This window comes from Elgaria multicarinata, chromosome 5 (assembly GCF_023053635.1).
Source record: "Elgaria multicarinata webbii isolate HBS135686 ecotype San Diego chromosome 5, rElgMul1.1.pri, whole genome shotgun sequence".
Lineage (NCBI taxonomy): Eukaryota > Metazoa > Chordata > Lepidosauria > Squamata > Anguidae > Elgaria > Elgaria multicarinata.
Window position 1 is genome coordinate 138,282,690 of NC_086175.1, and position 21,737 is coordinate 138,304,426.

The following is a 21,737-nucleotide window of genomic DNA, read 5'->3' on the forward strand; positions in this document are numbered from 1 at the left end:
ATAATAATAATAATAATAATAATATTTATTTATTTCCCGCCTTGACCCAGAGGGTCAAGTTCCCAGAGGAACTACATCAAATATAAAAATACTATAAAATATATAATTCTGATTAAAAACATATAAAACAACTACATTATTAAAATAACAGCCAGACTTCTTAAAATTCGACTGGGTAGGCCTGCCGGAAGAGATCAGTCTTTATAGCTTTTTTATATTCAGAAAGGCTGTTGAGTTGGCGAACCTCCTCCGGCAGGCCATTCCACAGTCTGGGAGCGGCAGAAGAGAAGGTCCTCTGGGTAATGGTTGTCTGCCTAGTTTTGGCTGACTGGAGTAAATTCTCCCCAGAGGACCTGAGCGTGTGGGGCGGATTGTATGGGAGAAGGCGATCCCGCAGGTAACCTGGACCCAAACCATGTAGGGCTTTAAAGGTAATAACCAACACTTTGTACTTTGCCCGGAAACTAATTGGCAGCCAGTGAAGTGATTTTAAAATTGGTGTAATATGGTCACCCTTCGGTGTACCGGTGACCCACCTGGCTGCCATATTTTGCACTAGTTGAAATTTCCGGACTAGGCACAAAGGTAGCCCTACGTAGAGCACATTGCAGAAGTTGATCCTCGAAGTTACCAGTGTATGCTCTTTCCCAGAAGTAAGCCCCTCTGAACTCAGTGAGATCTACTTCTGAGTAAACATATAGATGATTGCACTGATGGTAATCCTTCCCCCCCCCCGAATGTAGTCTGATATCATTAACTATAATTGTTTAACATTTAGATCCTGCCAACTGTATTCTATGCGCTATATGCTTTTTTAAAAATCCAGTTTCATATTGTTCAGAAAGTACATAAAAGAAAGTTTCTCTCCCTCTTATAATACTAGTTCCAGGTACGGATACATGAATCCACCAGTTTCGCTTTCTCCCTCATTTACATTTTTTAAATCTCGAGTTTGTTCTTTCCCAGATATAGAGCATAGGAGTATCAGAAGATGCCCTTATACTGAGGCCTCATCTACACCAAGCAGGATATTCCACTATGAAAGCGGTATATAAAAGGCAGGAGCCACACTGTTGCTTTATAGTGGTATTGAAGTGACTGATAACTGTTGGGCCCATGATACATCTACACCAAGCAGGATATAGTACTATGAAAGTGGTATGAAAGCGGTATGCAAAGGAGGGTTGCTCTCACCCAGCTCTGCCCTCCTGGGTACTCGGTGCAGCACCAGCACAGACTCGAGGGCCGGAGAGGGGGGGTTGCCGTGGTCTATAGGAATACAATCTCCCTCTCTAGGCTTCCTGTTCAGTCGAGTGCTGGTCTGGAGTGTTTGTACTGTGTGTTGGGTACTCGAGACAGATTAGGGATTCTGCTGGTGTACCGTCCACCCCGCTGCCCCACAGTCTCCCTGCCTGAGCTGATGGAGGTTGTCTCGGACCTGGTGTTGAGGACCCCCAGGATGGTGGTTCTGGGGGATCTCAACTTCCATGCCGAGGCTGCTGTATCCGGAGTGGCTCAGGACTTCATGGCTGCCATGACAACCATGGGGCTGTCTCAACATGTCATCGGCCCAACACACGCAAAGGGACACACGCTTGATCTGGTTTTCTCAACTGGGCAGGAGGATGGTGATCTGGAAGTGGGGGAACTAACATCTACCCCCTTGTCATGGTCAGATCACTTCCTACTGAGGTTTAGACTCTCGGCGGCCTTTCCCCTCTGCAAGGGTGGGGGGCCTATTAAAATGGTCCGCCCCCGGAGGCTAATGGACTCCGATGGATTCCAGAGGGCTCTGGGGGATTTTCCTGCTGATACGGCCGGTGTTCCTGTCGAAGCCCAGGTCGCTCTGTGGAATGCAGAGATGACTCGGGCGGTTGACACGATTGCGCCCAAGCGCCCTCTCCCTCTGAGCAGAGCCCGGTCAGCTCCTTGGTATACACCTGAGCTGAGGGCGATGAAGCAAGAGGGGAGACGGCTAGAACGCAGGTGGAAGAAGACTCGTGCTGGGTCTGATCGAACACGGGTTAGAGCTCACTATCGAGCCTATTCTGTGGCGGTGAGGGTGGCAAAGAGGCAGTTCTTTTCCACCAGCATTGCGTCTTCTCAGTGTCGTCCGGCGGAGCTTTTCAGGGTGGTTCATGGCCTGTTACACTCTGGGCCAGGGCGTGAGATAGTTGAACCCTCGGTAGCACGCTGTGACGAGTTTGCACGGCACTTTGAAGATAAAGTCGCTCAGATTCGTCATGAATTGGACACCACACTTAATGCAGCTCCACTAGTAGAGGCGTTTAGAGCGCCGTCCGGTTCAGCTTTATTGGATGAGTTTCAGTTATTGAGGCCTGAGGATGTGGACAAGGTGCTTGGCCAAGTCCGGTCGACCACCTGTGTGCTTGACCCTTGCCCCTCGTGGCTCATTACATCAAATAAGGAGGGGATCGCCGGCTGGGTCCAGGAGGTTGTAAATGCCTCCATGAGAGAGGGAGTGGTGCCGGCCTCTTTAAAAGAGGCGGCAATTAGACCACTCCTGAAGAAGCCTAATCTGGACCCGGAGGATGTCAACAACTACAGGCCGGTGGCTAATATCCCTTTCCTGGGCAAGGTGCTTGAGCGGGTGGTTGCAGGACAACTCCAGGCACTCTTGAATGAAACGGATTATCTAGATCCATTTCAATCGTGTTTCAGGCCTGGTTTTGGAACGGAAACTGCCTTGGTCGCCCTGTGGGATGACCTCTGTCGGGAGAGAGACAGGGGGAGTGCGACCCTGTTGGTTCTCCTGGACCTCTCAGCGGCCTTCAATACCATCGACCATGGTATCCTTCTGCATAGGTTGTCTGAGCTGGGAGTTGGAGGTACTGCGTTGCAGTGGTTCCGCTCCTACTTGGATGGCCGATTCCAGAAGGTGGTGCTGGGGGATTATTGCTCTGTGCCGTGGCTCCTAAGCCATGGGGTTCCGCAGGGCTCTATTTTATCCCCTATGCTGTTTAACATATACATGAAGCCGCTGGGGGAGGTTATCCGGAGATGTGGACTGAGGTGTCATCAATATGCGGATGACACCCAGCTCTACGTTTCCTTTTCATCAAACCCAGGTGAGGCAGTGACTGTTCTGAACCAGTGCCTGGGCACGGTAATGGACTGGATGAGGGCTAACAAACTGAGACTCAATCCAGACAAGACGGAGGTACTGTTAGCGGGTGGTTCATTTGTCCGGCGAGGTGATGTTTGCCCTGTCCTGGACGGGGTTGCACTCTCCCTAAAGGATCGGGTCCATAGTTTGGGGGTGCTCTTCGATCCAGAACTGTCACCTGAGGCACAGGTGAACTCAGTGGCAAAGAGCACCTTTTATCAGCTTAGGCTGATATACCTACTGCACCCTTATCTGGACAGTGATAGCCTAGCTACAGTTATCCATGCTCTGATAACCTCTTGTTTGGATTACTGCAATGCGTTATACGTGGGGCTGCCTTTGAAAACGGTCCGGAAGCTTCAGCTGGTACAAAACAGGGCAGCCCGTTTACTAACAGGGACTGGCTGGTGAGATCACATTACACCAGTCCTTTTACAACTTCATTGGCTGCCAGTCCAGATTCAAAGTGCTGGTATTGACATTTAAAGCCCTAAACGGCTTGGGGCCAGGTTATTTGAAGGAACGCCTCCTCCCATATGTACCTACCCGGACCTTAAGATCATCTACAGGGGCCCTTCTCCGTGAGCCCCTGCCAAAGGAAGTGAGGCAGGTGGCTACTAGGAGGAGGGCTTTCTCCGCTGTGGCACCCCGGTTGTGGAATGAGCTCCCCAGAGAGGTCCGCCTGGGGCCTACACTGTACTCTTTTCGTCGCCAGCTGAAGACCTTTTTATTCACTCAGTATTTTAACACTTAATTTTAACTTAAATTTAAATTTTACTGTTTTAACTCTGTATTTTAACCTTATATCAATTTTGCTGCGTGGTTTTATCCTGGTTGTGCTTTTTATATTGTATTTTGTATTTGTGTTTTTAACTTGTTGGTTGTTTTATGATGGTTTTAATTTTTGTGAACCGCCCAGAGAGCTTCGGCTATTGGGCGGTATAAAAATGTAATAAGTAAATAAATAAATAAATAAATATATGGCATGTATCATGGGCCCCAACAGTTGTCAGTGCACTTCAGTACCGCTATAAAGCAGTCGTGTGGCTCCTGCCTTTTATATACCATCGATGTACATTGATGGTGCTATATAAATAAATAATAATAATAATAATACCGCTTTCATAGTGGAATATCTTGCTTGGTGTAGATGAGCCCTGAGTCAGATGCCCCCTGGTCCATCTATCCCAGTATTCTTGACACTGACTGGCAGCAATGGCTCTCCAGTGTTTCAGGTGGGAGCTATTTATTTATTTATTACATATTCATACTGCCCAACAGCCTAGGCTCCCCGGGCAGTTTACAACTAAAACCATAAAGTCCAATTTAAAACTTTAAAATCGCATAAAACCAGAATAAGTTACAGTCCAGGGTGTTTAAAAAGATATGTTTTTAGGAGGCGTTTAAAAGTTACTACGTTTTCCACCTCCCGAAACGCACGAGGGAGGGTTTTCCAGAGGGTGGGTGCCGCTACAGAGAAGGCCCTGCCTGTTGAGGTTCTTCATGGAGACATTCTCTCCGTGTCAGGATGACGAGCAGGGCCTCCTCTGAAGATCGTAAATGTCGCCTGGGGGTATATAAGGGAAGGCGTCTGCTAGGTATCCTGGTCCCAAGTTGTTTAGGGCTTTGTAGGATAACAGCATGACCTTGTACGTGGCTTGGTAGCTAACAGGCAGCCAGTGCAAAACACTGGTTTTATGTGGGCAGAGCTAGGCGTCCCCGTGAGGACCCAGAGCTGCTGCGTTCTGCACAAGCTGCAGCTCTCCAGCCCTACCTGGAGATGGCGGCAATCCGGTTTGAGATCTTTGTCATGCAAAACATGTGGCCCCTCCCCAAGAAGGGGAGTTTGCAATTTTTGGCATATACTTAATAAAGAATGAACTGAAAGGAAGTCCTCACTCACCTGTGCCAGCCAAATTGCATAGGAACAGACCTTTCCCAGCATGGAGAGGGCCGTGTCGCACCTGCCGGCAGGTAGCTGTTTAGAGATGAGGAGGCGACCAATTAAAAAAAGAGTTGGCAACCCCAATTCTTGGAAGGGGCGGAAGGGAAGAGTGTGTGTGTGTGTGTGTGTGAAAGACAACAGGCGGAGGTTCATTTTGTCCCTAGAGAAGTGGGTCACTCTCCCCCTTGTGTGCACCAAACGGGCAAGGCTTCCGTCGAGCTCCGTCTCTAGGGCAGCGCAGGCTGGCAGGAGCCCTGTGGATGCCCACACATTGCTGATCTTGGCAGGAAGTCCGCCTGGCCCATGTACGGGACCATTTACAGCGCAACACTAACCTCATTGTGCTGTCCTGGCAGGCAGGAAAAAGCGAAACCCGGAGGGAGCTGGAGGGAGGGAGGGAGGGAGGGAGGGGGCGCTGGAGAAAGGAGGAGATTCCTCACCGCCCCCCCATAGGCTTCCCTCCCCCCCACCCCTGCCCCCTCCCCGTTCGTGTCACAGCCAGGGGGCTGACGTGGCCGAGAAGTTGCCCTTTGCCAGCCCCACGGCAGGGGGCTGTGCGGCATATCTTGCCCTGACCGGTTGGCAAGGCGGGCAAAGTCGCAGATCAGTTTCGTTAGCTTTTCATGGTGAATCAAAGCCTCCACAAACGGCTGTCCCAAAGCTCCACCCGCCAAAATGACCAGGTTTTTCTTTTCAGTAGGTTTTATTCCAGGTTGGGTTTTTAATGGTGCACCTGAAGGGTGAGTAACCTGGTCCCTGTTAGAGATTTTAGACTACAACTCCCATCGTCACCAGCCAGCATGGCCACATGGTCAGGGATGATAGGGGCAGTAGTCCAAAATAACTGAAGGGCCCCCGGCTGCCTCCTCCTGGCATTTCTGTTTTGTGAGCCATCCAGAAAATGTCAGTCGTGGGGCTGCTACCTAGAGACACTTGAAGAAATCATTGAAATGGATTGCTTGGGGGAGGCTGATTCTGTGAACGGAATAGGGGGTGCGACAGTGGGCCCTGCCCCTTGGCTCATTTGGCATGGGGTTCCAGGGGGCGAGGAGGGCACTGAAACTTTTCCTCCTGATTGTCAGGTTCTTTGATCTTTGCCTCCTGAAAGACCAGGAATCATAGAATAGCAGAGCTGGAAGGCGCCTACAAGGCCATCGAGTCCAACCCCCTTGCTCAGTGCAGGAATCCACCCTAAAGCACCCCTGACAGGTGGTTGTCCAGCTGCCTCTTGAAGGCCTCTGGTGTGGGAGAGCCCACCACCTCCCTAGGTCACTGGTTCCATTGTCATACTGCTCTAACAGTCAGGAAGTTTTTCCTGATGTCCAGCTGGAATCTGGCTTCCTGTAACTTGAGCCCCTTATTCCATGTCCTGCACTCTGGGAGGATCGAGAAGAGATCCTGGCCCTCCACTGTGGGACAACCTTCCAAGTATTTGAAGAGTGCTCTCATGTCTCCCCTCAATCTTCTCTTCTCCAGGCTAAACATTGCTTTCTGTTTTTAAAAATGAAAGTGGAGATCCTCAGAGCCCAGCTCTGCTTTAATCTTGGCAAAGAGCTGGTCCCAAGCTCCATTTCCCCAAGATAAAAGGGTAACGGGGGGGGGGGAGGCATTTGCAGGGAAGGATTGGCAGGCAGGGGAAAGGCTGAACCCCCCCTCCCTGCCCCCCCCACCTGCTGGTTCTCCCTTGCCAAGCACCCCCTCCCACTTCTGCATTTTTGTTATGCCATTAAGAATTCTGTAAAGTTGAGTTTGTCCCTCCGAGATGCTGGTTCTCTACCAGTTCCAGATCCCTTGTTCTGTTTCGCTTCGGTTTGTCACCCTCTCTGCTCCCCCCCCCCCCAAGACTCTGTCTCTTGTGAACCCTCCGGTTCCAGCCCAGGACTTTGCTGCCTTTGGACAGCTGTTGGCACACTGTTCAGTCACCAGGGCACGCTAAGACCCGTCACTTGCCCTTTGGACTGAGTGGCCACGAGGTCTTGGGTTGGCAAACAAAAGGGAATTACTTTTATTTATTTATTTATTTATTTATTTATTTATTTATCTATCTATCTATCTATCTTTCTATCTATTGCATTCCTGTTCTGCCCAAAAGCTGAAGGCAGGCCCATGTCTGTCGTCTCAAGGGCCAGCTCTGTTCTTAAGAGACGGAGACGCAGCTGAGGAGCGTATTTGGTTCATAGAATCATAGAATCATAGAATAGCAGAGCTGGAAGGCACCTACAAGGCCATCGAGTCCAACCCCCTGCTCAATGCAGGAATCCACCCTAAAGCATCCCTGACAGAGGGTTGTCCAGCTGCCTCTTGACGGCCTCTAGTGTGGGAGAGCCCACAACCTCCCTAGGTCACGGGTTCCATTGTCGTACTGCTCTAACAGTCAGGAAGTTTTTCCTGATGTCCAGCTGGAATCTGGATTCCTTTAACTTGAGCCCGTTATTCCGTGTCCTGCGCTCTGGGAGGATCGAGAAGAGATCCTGGCCCTCCTCTGTGTGACAGCCTTTTAAGTATTTGAAGAGTGCTATCCTGTCTCCCCTCAATCTTCTCTTCTCCAGGCTAAACAGGCCCAGTTCTTTCAGTCTCTCTTCATAGGGCTTTGTTTCCAGACCCCTGATCATCCTGGTTGCCCTCCTCTGAACATGCTCCAGCTTGTCTGCGTCCTTCTTGAATTGTGGAGCCCAGAACTGGACGTGATACTCTAGATGAGGCCTAACCAGGACCGAATAGAGAGGAACCAGGACCTCACGTGATTTGGAAGCTATACTTCTGTTAATGCAGTCCAAAACAGCATTTGCCTTTCATTACATCCCTTACCCACCCGGTCATTTCTAGTCAAGCACCACGGTAAAGGGTTGACCCCCCCCCCTCTCAGCGGGAGCATCGTGGCTGCAGAGGGTGTGGTCCGGGCCGCCCTTTTTCTCAGTCTTGATCAGAATTTGGCAGAGCTGCCCACTCACATCGTGGTGGATTGAGCCCCCTTCCGTGAAGCTGTGTGCAGTGCGGGGGTGGATGAGGTTGCCCCTTTGGGTTTCTACCTTGGCCCAGCCCTGTGAGCAGAAGTGAAGGTAGGAATGGAATGGAGAGGGAAGTTGCTGCGGCCCTAGTTTTTAAATCCCGGGGGCGGCTGTGTTTCCGGATCCAGATGTCGGGCGCAGAAAGAACCCCCCTGCTCCTTCCCACAGTTGTCAGGATGGTGCTTGTGGTCAGAAAAAAGGGGATTAATGCAGACTTGGCCCACGAGAACAGCTGTGGAGCAGGTGCAGGAGGGAGAATTCCCACGCTCTGTGTGTGTGTGTGTCTGTGTGTGTGTTGCTTTATTCCTAGGGCTTTGCTTACAGTCCCACCTTCCTTATTCAAAGCAGCAGAGACACGGCTCTCTCACTTGTGTGTGTGTGTCTGTCTGTGCGTGCAGAAGTGCCAATGAGCTCGGTGATTTCCAGGCACCCTTCCTACACTCTGGGGAGCTCCCTGCGCCGTGACTTGCATGGCAAAGAACTCCGGACCTCGGAGGATTCCAGCGGGGAAGCGGGGGCATTCTCAGCTTGGCTCTCAGTCCACGTGGGCTGATATATTAATCATAGAATCATAGAATAGCAGAGTTGGAAGGGGCCTACAAGGCCATCGAGTCCAACCCCCTGCTCAATGCAGGAATCCACCCTAAAGCATCCCCGACAGATGCTTGTCCAGCTGCCTCTTGAAGGCCTCTAGTGTGGGAGAAGAGCCCACCACCTCCCTAGGTCACTGGTTCCATTGTCGCACTGCTCTAACAGTCAGGAAGTTTTTCCTGATGTCCAGCTGGAATCTGGCTTCTTTTAACTTGAGCCTGTTATTCCGTGTCCTGCACTCTGGGAGGATCGAGAAGAAATCCTGGCCCTCCTCTGTGGGACAACCTTTCAAGTATTTGAAGAGACATGCTATCATGTCTCCCCTCAATCTTCTCTTCTCCAGGCTAAACCTGCCCAGTTCTTTCAGTCTCTCTTCATAGGGCTTTGTTTCCAGACCCCTGATCATCCTGGTTGCCCTCTTCTGAACACGCTCCAGCTTGTCTGCGTCCTTCTTGAATTGTGGAGCCCAGAACTGGACGCAATACTCTAGATGAGGCCTAACCAGGGCCGAATAGAGAGGAACCAGTACCTCACGTGATTTGGAAGCTATACTTCTATTAATGCAGCCCAAAATAGCATTGGCCTTTCTTGCAGCCATATCGCACTGTTGGCTCATATTCAGCTTGTGATCTACAACAATTCCAAGATCTTTCTCGTTTGTAGTATTGCTGAGCCAAGTATCCTCCATCTTGTAACTGTGCATTTGGTTTCTATTTCCTAAATGTAGAACTTGGCATTTATCCCTATTAAATTTCATCCTGTTGTTTTCAGCCCAGCACTCCAGCCTATCAAGATCACTTTGAAGTTTGTTTCTGTCTTCCAGGGTATTAGCTATCCCACCCAATTTTGTGTCATCTGCAAATTTGATCAGCGTTCCCTGCACCTCCTCGTCCAAATCATTCATAAAAATGTTGAAGAGCACTGGGCCCAGGACTGAGCCCTGCGGCACCCCACTCGTTGCCTCTCCCCAGTTTGAGAAGGTTCCATTGATAAGTACTCTTTGAGTCCGATTCTGTAGCAATATTTATTTATTTATTACATTTCTATACCACCCAATAGCCGACGCTCTCTGGGCGGTTCACAAAAAATTCAAACCGTGAAGATAATTCAAAGTATAAAACAAGCAACAGTATAAAAGAACAATATAAAAGCACAACCAGAATAAAACCGAGCGCTAATGCAGAGATTGATACAGGTTTAAAATACAGATTTAAAGCAGCGAAGTTAAAAAACTAAGATGATAAACTATTAAAATACTGGGAAAATAAAAAGGTCTTCACCTGGCATCTAAAGGCATTTAATGTAGGTGCCAGGCGAACCTCCTTAGGGAGCTCATTCCACAGCCGGGGTGCCACAGCAGAGAAGGCCCTGCTCCTGGTAGCCACCTGCCTCACTTCCGTTGGCAAGGGCTTACGGAGAAGGACCCCTGAGGATGACCTTAGGGTCCGGGCAGGTACATATGGGAGGAGGAGTTCCTTCAGATGTTAATTGGCAACCTATAATTTAAGTCATCTGGTAGCCCGGCATCGTGAATGTACAAAGCTGCCCTGCCCGAGGTCAGATGACCGACCCTTCAAGCCCACTACTATTGCTTCCATCCTTTTCGAAGTGTGTGCCCTCTAGGTGCGTTGGACAACAACTCCCATCATTCCCATCCTCATGGGGGTTCTCCTGCTTAAGCTGTAGCTGAGAGAAGAGAATCACCTGGTGGCATTCTTGTATGAGACCTGTTCGTTGTTTCCGTGGGTTTTGTGTAGGAGAACGTGCACCCTGGGTTGTCACACAGCTGTGACTCAGGCAGGTATAAAGGGTGCCCTGAAGGTGGCCCTCTCCACGCTGGGGCCCTCCAGCTGTGTTGGGCTGCAGCGCCCATAATCCCCAACCAACACGCGCTTCTCCAGCTGAAGGTGGCAGCCCCGACCTCTCTCTCTTCTGCGTGCGAAGCTGAGGTCTTTCTCTCTTGAGACAACTTCAATTGAGAGGTTTCCCGGAAGCTTCTCCATCCCTTCTCCCTAGGAATGGGCAAATCTCCCCGCATAGTCAGTACGTGGACATCCCCTCAGTGGATCCCTCTGCCCTGCCTTGCCAAGGTGTTTGACCAGCAGCGCCCCTGAGCCGCCTCACTGGGAAACTTGTCCGCCATTGCTGGTCTTCTCCTGGAGGGTTTTTGATGAAGCTTCTTCTGGAACAGCTTAGCTCAAAAGTGAGTGGTTGAGCTTGAGGACATTTTTGCCTGACAAAGTATCCTAGAAGAGTAGAGTTGGAAGGGGCCTATAAGGCCATCGAGTCCAACCCCCTGCTCAGTGCAGGAACCCTGCCTCTTGAACGTCTCCAGTGTGGGAGAGCCCACCACCTCCCTAGGTCATTGGTTCCATTGTCATACTGCTCTAACAATCAGGAAGTTTTTCCTGATGTCCAGCTGGAATCTGGCTTCCTTTAGGGTGACCCTATGAAAAGGAGGACAGGGCTCCTGTATCTGTAACAGTAATGTAGAAAAGGGAATTGCAGCAGGTGTCAATTGAAGTGGGTGAAATTCCCTCTTCATCACAACAGTTAAAGCTACACTAGCTATAGTAGAGTGGCCAGATACAAAATAGGGCAGGGCTTCTGCAGCTTTAACTGTGTTGATGAAGAGAGAGTTTCACCCACTTCAATTGACACCAGCTGAAATTCCCTTTTCTACATTACAGTTAAAGGTACAGGAGCCCTGTCCTCCTTTTCATATGGTCACCCTAGCTTCCTTTAACTTGAGCCCGTTATTCCGTGTCCTGCACTCTGGGAGGATCGAGAAGAGATCCTGGCCCTCCTCTGTGTGACAACCTTTTACGTCTTTGAAGAGTGCTCTCATGTCTCCCCTCAATCTTCTCTTCTCCAGGCTAAACATGCCCAGTTCTTTCAGTCTATCTTCACAGGGCTTTGTTTCCAGACCCCTGATCATCCTGGTTGCCCTCCTCTGAACACGCTCCAGCTTGTCTGCGCCCTTCTTGAATTGTGGAGCCCAGAACTTGACGCAATACTCTAGATGAGGCCTAACCAGGGCCGAATAGAGAGGAACCAGTACCTCACGTGATTTGGAAGCTATACTTCCATTAATGCAGCCCAAAATAGCATTTGCTTTTTTTGCAGCCATATCAAACTGTTTCAGGACCCGTGATCATCCTCATTAAGATTGGAGGTGACCTTGTAGAGTGCCGTCTCCTTGCGGGGTACAGTTTGGTGTGGCCTAAGGGGACTTTCTGGGGCGCAGCCTTGATCCTTCACTGCCTCCTGATGTATGTTCGGAAGCTGCCTTTTACAGAGTCAGACCCTTGGTCCATCTGGCCCAGTGTTGTCGACACTGACTTGTAGCAACTCTTCCCCATGGTTCCAGGCAGGATTCTTCCCAGCCTTACTGGAGATGCTGCCGGGCATTGAACCCAGGACCTTCTTCATGCCAAGCACTGAGCCACGGCCACGTTCATTTGAACATCGGCATGTGGCCACGGGTAACATTATTTCTTGATGCCTTTCTAGTTCCCGTGGCTTAAAACACATGTGCGGTTGAGGTCCCTGTGAAAGAATTCAAGTTGAGGGCTTATTAAACACGTGCAAAGTTTGGTTCAGGGGGTTCTCCAAAGCGGCCATCTTGGCGGAACAACAGAACGTGGCATCGTTGGGTGACGAAGCTAAATGTCCTCTGCCTTTGTGGTGGCTGTGAAATCCTCTCACACGTCCCGAACCGCGGGGATGACCTCACAGCTTCTGACCTCTGGAACGTCCCGTTTATCATCCTGAGGTTTGTACAAATGCTTAATAATAGCTCCTGCGATGCTTCATCCTCGTAGACTGTTTAACCAATGTGGCCTGTGGTCCCTAGAATGGTCCTCAGAGAGGGCTGCAAGCCCATCCTCACCAGCAGGGAGTGATGGGAGTTGCAGTCCAACACATCTGAAGGGCACCAGGTTGGGGAACGTTGGACTGGTCTCTGCATCTTGTTGTTCGTGGTCCATCCCATGGAATTTTTCTTTGGAATAATCTTGGTATAATCTTGTAGAATTTCCCATCTAATCTGTATACAGTACTTAGTCTAGTTGTAAAAATAAACCTTTCTGGCTTCTATCTCTTCTAGTTCGCTGCTACTACAGATGTGCAGGACTCTTACGTTACAATCTTCCCTTTAATCAAGACACCAAATTATTACTCAATATAAGTAGATAAATGCCTTGCAATTTAATGTTTCAGTTTCTTTCTTTTAAAAACATTTCAGGGTGTGGGGGGTGTGTGTGTGTGTGTGTGCGTGCGTGCGCGCGCGGCTTGATCCCTGCCAGTGAGTCCAGATTGTTGACAATCCAGTTAATTCAATCTCTGTTTAAAACGCAGGGGCTGAAAGGTTTAAAAAGCGCTCAGTTTCTCCAAATTAACATTAGGCTGAACATCCTGCTTTATTGACATTTTTTTAAAATGTTCAAAGCTATCGTGGCCCTGTAATTTCACTGAGCTCGCCCTCATGCCCCCCCGGATTAATTATTTTGAAGGCTCTGTTCTGTGCCGCCGGAGTGAACATCCCGCCTCGTATTTCTTTGGTTTAAGCAGAAATAAAGCACGAACAGGAGCGTGGCAGTTTCTCCTCTTCTTCTGCCCCCCCTGTCCCCCCCCCCAGCGCCCCACCTTTCCTTCCATCCCATGAGAGCAGGAGAGTGAGCTTATTGACTCTGGATCTGGAAAACAGCACCGAGAGAAAAGTTTCAAAACAGCGTCTGTGCGAGTTCTCATGGCAGTCTGCAAAGAGAGGACTTCCCCCCCCCCCCCCGCACATGGATTGTGGATGTTTACTACAGTGTTGTAAATTGCACGGAACCCCGTATTCCCAGCCCTACATGGAGGGTCTCTTTCCTTGCGGGATCTGTGTTGTTAGGAAGCCCCAAGTGGCGGACGCTTCCTGCACTGTGTACGTGCTGTAAAATAGAGTCTTGTGTACTCGTCTCCTGCAGTGGGGGGGGGGGGGAGGACATGGGCCAAGATCCGTGGGTGAAGCCCCGCAGACCCAGAAGGTGCCCTGCCGTTGGGTTCTGGCGCCCCCTGGTGCTTTGCGATGTCCCTCAAACATTCCTGTGAGGAAAGGGAGCGCCGTTTGGGGTCTCTTTGGGCTCATCTACACCAAGCAGGATATTCCACTATGAAAACCGTATATAAAAGGCAGGAGCCACACTACTGCTTTATAGCGGTATTGAAGTGCACTGACAGCTGTTGGGGCCCGTTGACACAGACCGTACACCGCTATCATACCGCTTTCATAGTGCAATACCCACCTTGGTGTAGATGTGTCATCGGCCCCAACAGTTGTCAAAGCACTTCAGTACCACTATAAAACAGTAGCGTAGATCCTGCAGTGCATTTATTTATTTATTTATTACATTTCTATACCGCCCAATAGCCGGAGCTCTCTGGGTGGTTCACAAAAATTAAAACCATTCAAAGTATAAAACAACAGTATAAAACCATAATATAAAATACAATATAAAAGCTCAACCAGATAAAAACAGCAGCAATGCAAAATTACAAATTTAAAACACCAAGTTAAAATTTATTTATAGACTGTTAAAATGCTGGGAGAATAAAAAGGTCTTCTTCACCTGGCGTCTAAAAGCATATAATGTAGGTGCCAAGCGAACCTCCTTTATAGAATCATAGAATCATAGAATAGTAGAGTTGGAAGGGTCCTCTAAGACCATCTAGTCCAACCCCCTGCTCAATGCAGGAATCCACCCTGAAGCATCCCTGACAGATGGCTGTCCAGCTGCCTCTTGAAGGCCTCTAAGGTGGGAGAGCCCACAACCTCCCTAGGTAACTGATTCCATTGTCGTACTGCTCTAACAGTCAGGAAGTTTTTCCTGATGCCCAGCTGGAAAGAGATGTTCTGCTCTGCTCTGCACGCAGCTTCCTGTTGTGCCTCTGCATTCTCCCTTAGTCCTGTCTTTCGGAAGAGGGCATTAGATTAAAAGAGACACCCACCTTCCTGTGGGATTCCGCTCCAAGCAGGCAAACACCAGAACGCAAAGGGAAGCCCTGCTTCAGAACTGGTAGCCTTGACTTTGCTCTGTAATGGCAATCCCTGAAAGGAACGGAGGTTTCTGCTTCCAAGCCCAGAAACTGCTTGAGGAAGCAAGCAACGCAGCGATATTGCAGAAATGGGTAAATAAAACCATGCGTTTAAAAGGAGGCAAGAGAGACCCAGCGTGGTGTAGTGATGAGACTATTGGGCTGGGACTAAGGAGACCCAGGTTCAAGTCCCCTCTCGGAGACTTTGGGCCAGTGACTGACTCGCAGTCTGTCCCACCTCACAGGGTTGTTGAGAGGATGAAATTGAGGGGAGGAGGATTATTGTGCATGCCGCCTTGGCTCTATGGAGGAAAAGATGGGATAGAAACGTATCAAATAAATATAATGAACAGATGGATTTCTTGAGGAGAAGAGTCATAGGAACCTGCCTTATACTGAATTCAACCCTTGCTCTATCTAGCCCCGTATTGACTGGCAGCCACGGGTCTCCCTCCAGGGTTTCAGGCAGCTGTTTTTTCTGCCCTACCTGGAGACACCGGGGATCGAACCTGGGGCTGTCAGCGCGCAACGCGGGGGCTCTAGCACTCAGCCACGGCTGTTGAGCTGACGCATCTTGGGTTGGCCGTTAGGCATGGAAGTTCAGGGACCCAACAGGTTCAGGGGCCGCCTTCCTCTGCGCGTGAGGCTGTTTTCTTCGTGGAGGCGTCTGGTGGCCACCCCTGCGAAGAGGAAGATGGACCACGTGGACCTTTCATAGAATCATAGACTGGTAGAGCTGGAAGGGGCCTCTAAGGCCATCAAGTCCAACAGGAAAAAATCATCCCAATGGTTTGGCCTGATGCAGCCGGGCTGCTCTTAAATACCCTTCTCAGGATATAGGCTGATGGAATTGCAGTCCTTTTCGGATTCCCCCCTCTCCAAAGCATGACTTGGTCTGGCAGGTGGCCTCTCGCCTTGGCGACCCGTTGGCCTGGGAGGTCCTTGTCCGCCTTGACGGCCGCGTCTTTTCCTTCCCCCAGACATCTCAGGGGGTCCAGGTGCGGCGCTTCAAGACCCTGACCGAGCTCATCACATTGTACCTGCAGCCCAACCAGGGCCTCGTCTGCACTCTGCTCTTCCCGGTGGAACGGGAGAAGGACAAGGAGAACGCGGAGGAGAGGGACTACTCGGGTAGGTGCCACCGCTGCTGCCCTGCCCGGCCTGCTGAGGAAAAGGGCACTCCGGGTGGCATGAACCACCTGCAGGCTGAGAGGAGGGCCTGTGGGGCAGCGTGCGTGTCTTGGGGCGGGGGGTGGGTGGGGGGAGGCTTGAACCCTGACCCCTCTTGTGAGCCTGAGGAACGAAGTCCGCTTTGGAGAAGCCCTTGGGGGCCGCCGCATTGCAGGGGTGGTGGGTGGGTGGGTGGGTGGGCGTGGCCAAAATACCCAAGCCCCCCTGGGAGCGTTGACTGCCAGCAGCTAAGCCTCAAGAGGGCATTTCAACCTTTTAGAAGGGAGTGGGAGGGGGCACACAGAAGCCAGGAAACCATGAAGCCAGCAAGTGAGGCTGGGGGAGATCTTTGGCTGACCAGCTTGGGGGATCCCCTTCTCTCCACTTCTCTTGGTGAAAATTGTGCTGCCCCCGTCCCCCCGCACCTCCCGGCCGACCATTTGCCTTCTGTCTTCCAGATGGAGAGGATGAGAAGCCCCCTTTGCCGCCCCGCTCTGGGTCCACCAGCATTCCTATTGGCAGCACCATGCCCGGTGGTGCTAGCAACGCCCCTGCTGTGCAGGACGGAGCTCTTGAAAGGTAAACCGCGTGCGTGACAGTGAACCACCTACTGTGAACCCCACGAAGATGTGGGTCTGTGGCAGTGGTGTACACCTGGGGGGGAGGGCAGGGGGCATTCGCTAGAGGCATTCAAGAGGCAGCTGGACAACCACCTGTCAGGGATGCTTTAGGGTGGATTCCTGCATTGAGCAGGGGGGTGGACTTGATGGTCTTAGAGGCCCCTTACAACTCTGCTATTGTATGATCATGCAGGGGGTGCTGGTCCTCATCTTCTCATACCACCCCCTCCCAACTTTGGCCAAATCCCTTCTCCCCCTTTAAAGAAATCCATATGATGTACGATCCTTTCATTAATAATAATAATAATAATAATAATAATAATAATAATAATAATAATAAAAAATTTATTTATTTATTTGTTACCCGCCTCTCCCTCTGGATCGAGGCGGGTTACAACACAAATAAAAACACCATAAAACACATAAAACTAATTCAAACGTTTAAAACCAGTGCATCATTAAAAGCAGCACACCATTAAAAAAGGCATCTTAAAATTCAGCTGGGTAGGCCTGCCGGAAGAGATCCGTCTTTATGGCTTTCTTAAATTCTGGAAGTTGAGGAATCTCTCCCGGCAAGCCATTCCACAAGCTGGGAGCGGCAGAAGAAAAGGTCCTCTGGGTAATGGTTGTCAGCCTTGTTTTCGTTGGCTGGAGTAAATTCTCCCCAGAGGACCTGAGTGTGTGGGGCGGATTGTACGGGAGAAAGCGATCCCGCAGGTAGCCTGTACCCAAACCATGTAGGGCTTTAAAGGTGATAACCAACACTTTATACTTCGCCTGGAAACTAATTGGCAGCCAGTGAAGTGATTTTAAAATTGGTGTAATATGGTCTCTTTTCCCTATATATCTCACTTCTTTCTGTATCATGCTAGCCTAGCAGCTTCTGCAGACAACTGCACTAACGTTATAAAGCCCTGAGGAAGAACACAACCGCGTTCAAAACGCGTAAGCACCTGGCACTTGAATAAACCTTTTGCTAATAATATTATTGTAGAAGATTCCTTGGTTCCGCCTTTGCCTTTGGCTATTTTTTACTACTTTAAAGATGATAACCAGCACTTCATACTTCGCCCGGAAACGAATTGGCAGCCAGTGAAGAGATTATTATTATTATTTATTTATTTATTTATATAGCACCATCAATGTACATGGTGCTGTACAGGTAACACAGTAAATAGCCAGACCCTGCCGCATAGGCTTACAATCTAATAAGTTGTAGTAAACAATAAAGAGGGAAGGAGAATGCAAACAGGCACAGGGAAGTGTAAACAGGCACAGGGTAGGACAAAACCAACAGTGTAAAGTCAGAACAAACTCAATATTTGAAGGCTATAGGGAAAAGAAAAGTTTTGAGCTGAGTCTTAAAAGCAGTGATTGAGTTTGTAGTTCTCAAGTGTTCTGGAAGAGCGTAAGGGGCAGCAGAAGAAAAAGGACGATGAGCACATGTGGACGTCATCTCCCTCACCACCAACAAAACTGTACACCAGTTGCTGGGGAACATCCCACACCCTGGGAATTGCTGATTCACTGACAGCACAGACTTATGCCTGTGTGCCCCAGTTGCTGGGGAACATGGGTGGGAGGGTGCTGTTGCACCATGTCCTGCTTGTTCATCCCTGGCCGACGGCTGGTTGGCCCCTGTGTGAACAGAGTGCTGGACTAGATGGACCCTTGGTCTGATCCAGCATGAGGGCCCTTCTGATGCTCTGTGCCTGCGTGCCCCCCACTCATTTTCTCTCAGTGGCCTGTTGCTTCTCTTCTATTCCGACCTGCAATTCCCTCGTTGATCTTTCCCTCTAAGATGCCCCCACATCCCAGGTCAGCCGCTGCTCCTCCTCACTTCCAACGCTCAGAAATTACCCTCCCTGCCTCTGCAGTCGTAACATGGCCCTGTTTTCGGCAGGCACTTAAGAGATTCGGGGTGGGGGGTGGTTGCAGGCAGACCTATAACATGCAAATCTACTTAAAATTCCATATGCCAGTTTATAGTTATTTATTTATTGCATTTATATCCTGCCTTTTCTCCTTCAAGAAACCCAGGGCGGCGTACATAATCCTTCTCTCCGTTTCTATCCTCACAACAACAATCCTGTGAGGTAGGCTGGGCTGAGAGTCTGTGACTGGCCCAAAGTCACCCAGTGGTTTTCTATGGCAGAGTGGGGACTATAACCCGGATCTCCCGACTCCCAGTCCGACACTCTAGCCACTGCACCGCACTGGCTTGCACATTTTGAAATGATTTAATAATTACTAGTGACGTTTCACAGATGGTAGAATATCTCATTTCTGTTTGGACAGAAAATGTCCTCCAACTCCCAGCATTCCCCAGCCAGGAGGATCATGAGTATTTTCTACCTGAACTGAGAACCTTCTTGCAGAAGGGAGCATGGTCACCCTTTTGGCTCTCACGCACCCACGCTCCTTTTTCTTACAGTAGCACGAACGGGCTCAGCACCGTTTCCCATGAGTACCTGAAAGGCAGCTACTCCCTGGATCTGGAGGCTGTCAAAGCTGGCGCGAGCAGCCTGCCCCACCTCAACAAAACCTTGGTCACCTCTTGCAAGCGCCTGCACAGGTAAGAAGAGGTGTGGCATAGGGAGCCATGTACTTGAAAGGTTGTCACCCAGAGGAGGGCCAGGATCTCTTCTCGATCCTCCCAGAGTGAAGGAATGGAATAAGGGGCTTAAGTTACAGGAAGCCAGATTCTGGCTAGACATCAGGAAAAACTTAGAACAGTACGACCATGGAATCCATGACCTAGGGGTGGGTGGGCTCTCCCACACTAGAGGCCTTCAAGAGGGAGCTGGACAACCATCTGTCAGGGATGCTTTAGGATAGATTCTTGTGTCCAGTTCTGGGCTCCACAGTTCAAGAAGGATGCAGACAAGCTGGAGCGTGTTCAGAGGAGGGCAACCAGGATGATCAGGGGTCTGGAAACAAAGCCCTATGAGGAGAGACTGAAAGAACTGGGCATGTTTAGCCTGGAGAAGAGAAGATTGAGGGGAGACATGAGAGTGCTCTTCAAATACTTAAATGGTTGTCCCACAGAGGAGGGCCAGGATCGCTTCTCAATCCTCCCAGATTGCAGGACACGGAATAACGGGCTCAAGTTACAGGAAGCCAGATTCCGGCTGGACATCAGGAAAAACTTCCTGACTGTTAGAGCAGTACGACAATGGAATCAGTTACCTAGGGAGGTGGTGGGCTCTCCCACACTAGAGGCCTTCAAGAGGCAGCTGGACGACCCTCTGTCAGGGATGCTTTAGGCTGGATTACTGCACTGAGCAGGGGGTTGGACTAGATGGCCTTAGAAGCCCCTTCCCACTCTATTAGTCTATGTGTATGAATGTGCACACTCACACACATGCAGAGCCAGGTTCCACTGATACTGTCCATCTCCACTTATTCACATTCATGACGTAGATGTGAAAAATACAACTGTGGAGCGTTTGGGGTCTGTGGAACACTCTGATCTGGAGACCCACCAAAGTTTGAGCTGGAAGTGCAAAAACATCCTTTTCGAATAGATTGAATGCCCAAGATTAAGCAGGAATTGGGCTTACCTAATAGAGCAATACTCTATCATATACTTTAATGTTGGGTCTGTGCTTTTTGTTTTAAATGTTATTTAGAAATTAAGCACACACAATTTGGGGGAAACGGTGGCAGGTAGAGGCAGGGAAATGACCGGATATATTTTTGCAATTCTGAGCAGCATCAGAACTAGAGCCTCGTGTGGTGCAGAGTGGTAAGCGGCAGTTACTGCAGCCCAAACTCTCCCCACGGCCTGAGTTCGATCCCAGCGGAAGCTGGTTCTCAGGCAGCCGGCTCAAGTCGACTCAGCCTTCCATCCTTCCAAGGTCGGTAAAATGAGTACCCAGCTAGCTGGGGGAAAGGTAGCCATGACTGGGGAAGGCAATGGCAAACCACCCCACTACAAAGTCTGCCAAGAAAACATCAGCAAAAGCAGGCGCCCCTCTAGGAGTCAGCAATGACTCAAGTGTTTGCACGAGAGGAGGACCGGCATCAGCACTACAAGGTCCCAGGCAGAGAAGGGTCTTTTCCCCCCAGCCCCGCTGCCAGAGACCCCTTTAAGGTGGGAGGTGCCATCAGGGATTCCCTCTGCATGCTCAGTGAGAGTTCTCCCACAGATGGATATGCTTCTCCCATATGGGCCTGTGGACAAAAGATCGTGGGCTGTTGGAGGTTGGCAGGCTTTCATTGTGGCTAACTTGGCCACGTGAGAGTTGAGTTCCAGAGGGGAAGAAAGAATACAAATAAATGCATCGTCTACACTAATTCTACAAGTGTTGGCCCTTACGTAGCCAAAACTGTGCTATCCATGCTCAAGACGGGGGCATCAAACAGCTTGGGGGAACCCCAAAGTTTGCAGAAATACAAGAAATATTTAGGCGGGGGGGGGGGAACGTGAGGAGGAAGGGAACAAAGCCAGTGAGGACTGAACCTGCCTCCAGTGGCCACAGAATGCTAATTCATTGTCGGAAAGTCGGGGAAGGGGGACTGGAATGGAGTAGACTGGGAAAGGGCTGGTTTGGTTGAAACTCTCTGAGCCAGGAGCGCTCCGTACTGCAGCAGACAGCTACAAAGTAATCTGGTTCCTCTCCTTCCAGCGAGGTGGACAAGGTCCTGTCAGGTTTGGAGATCCTGTCCAAGGTGTTTGACCAGCAGAGTTCGCCCATGGTGTCTCGGATCCTGCAACAGGTCAGTGTGGCCAGCAGGGAAAGAAAAGGGCAACCCAAGAGGAGCAAGGGAATTTGTTCCAACCCAAGGCGGGCAAGGCGTTGGAGCGCCTTCCTGCTGCACAAAGGTTTGGTGCATTTGAGGTCTTCCTTGGTTAGTGGAGACCTGACAGAGCTGCTTTCCCTGACCTGGTGCCCTCCAGGTGTGTTGGACTTCAACTCCCAGCATGCCCCTAGGGTGGAGGAGGTGGATGGGCAGGAGCTGTTCTCTCTTCCTGATCCTAGAACTCTCCTGGGTCATCCAGTGACTCTAGTGGCAAAGAAGAGGCAGCCCTTCTTCTTCACACAGCGTCCCATACTGACTTGCGGCACGTGCAGCCCCAAGGAGGCTGAGAATATCTGTGTGGAGGCACGACGAGGCTGTATTTCCAGGATCAGGCCTAACTGCCTTCTCTGAGTGTGCTACATAGACGCTTCAGAGGTCAGGCTCACAGTGCC

General features: G+C 50.2%; 1 protein-coding gene across 1 annotated transcript in view; it reads left to right on the forward strand.

The window, feature by feature from the left end:
• Positions 1-21,737, forward strand: part of INPPL1 (inositol polyphosphate phosphatase like 1) — a 94,154-nt gene that overhangs the window by 39,029 nt on the left and 33,388 nt on the right. The window contains exons 3-6 of the mRNA XM_063127361.1: positions 15,730-15,880; positions 16,378-16,498; positions 18,974-19,114; positions 21,171-21,261. Of these exons, the coding sequence (XP_062983431.1) occupies positions 15,730-15,880; positions 16,378-16,498; positions 18,974-19,114; positions 21,171-21,261 (504 nt within the window). The remainder of the gene's footprint in view (positions 1-15,729; positions 15,881-16,377; positions 16,499-18,973; positions 19,115-21,170; positions 21,262-21,737) is intronic.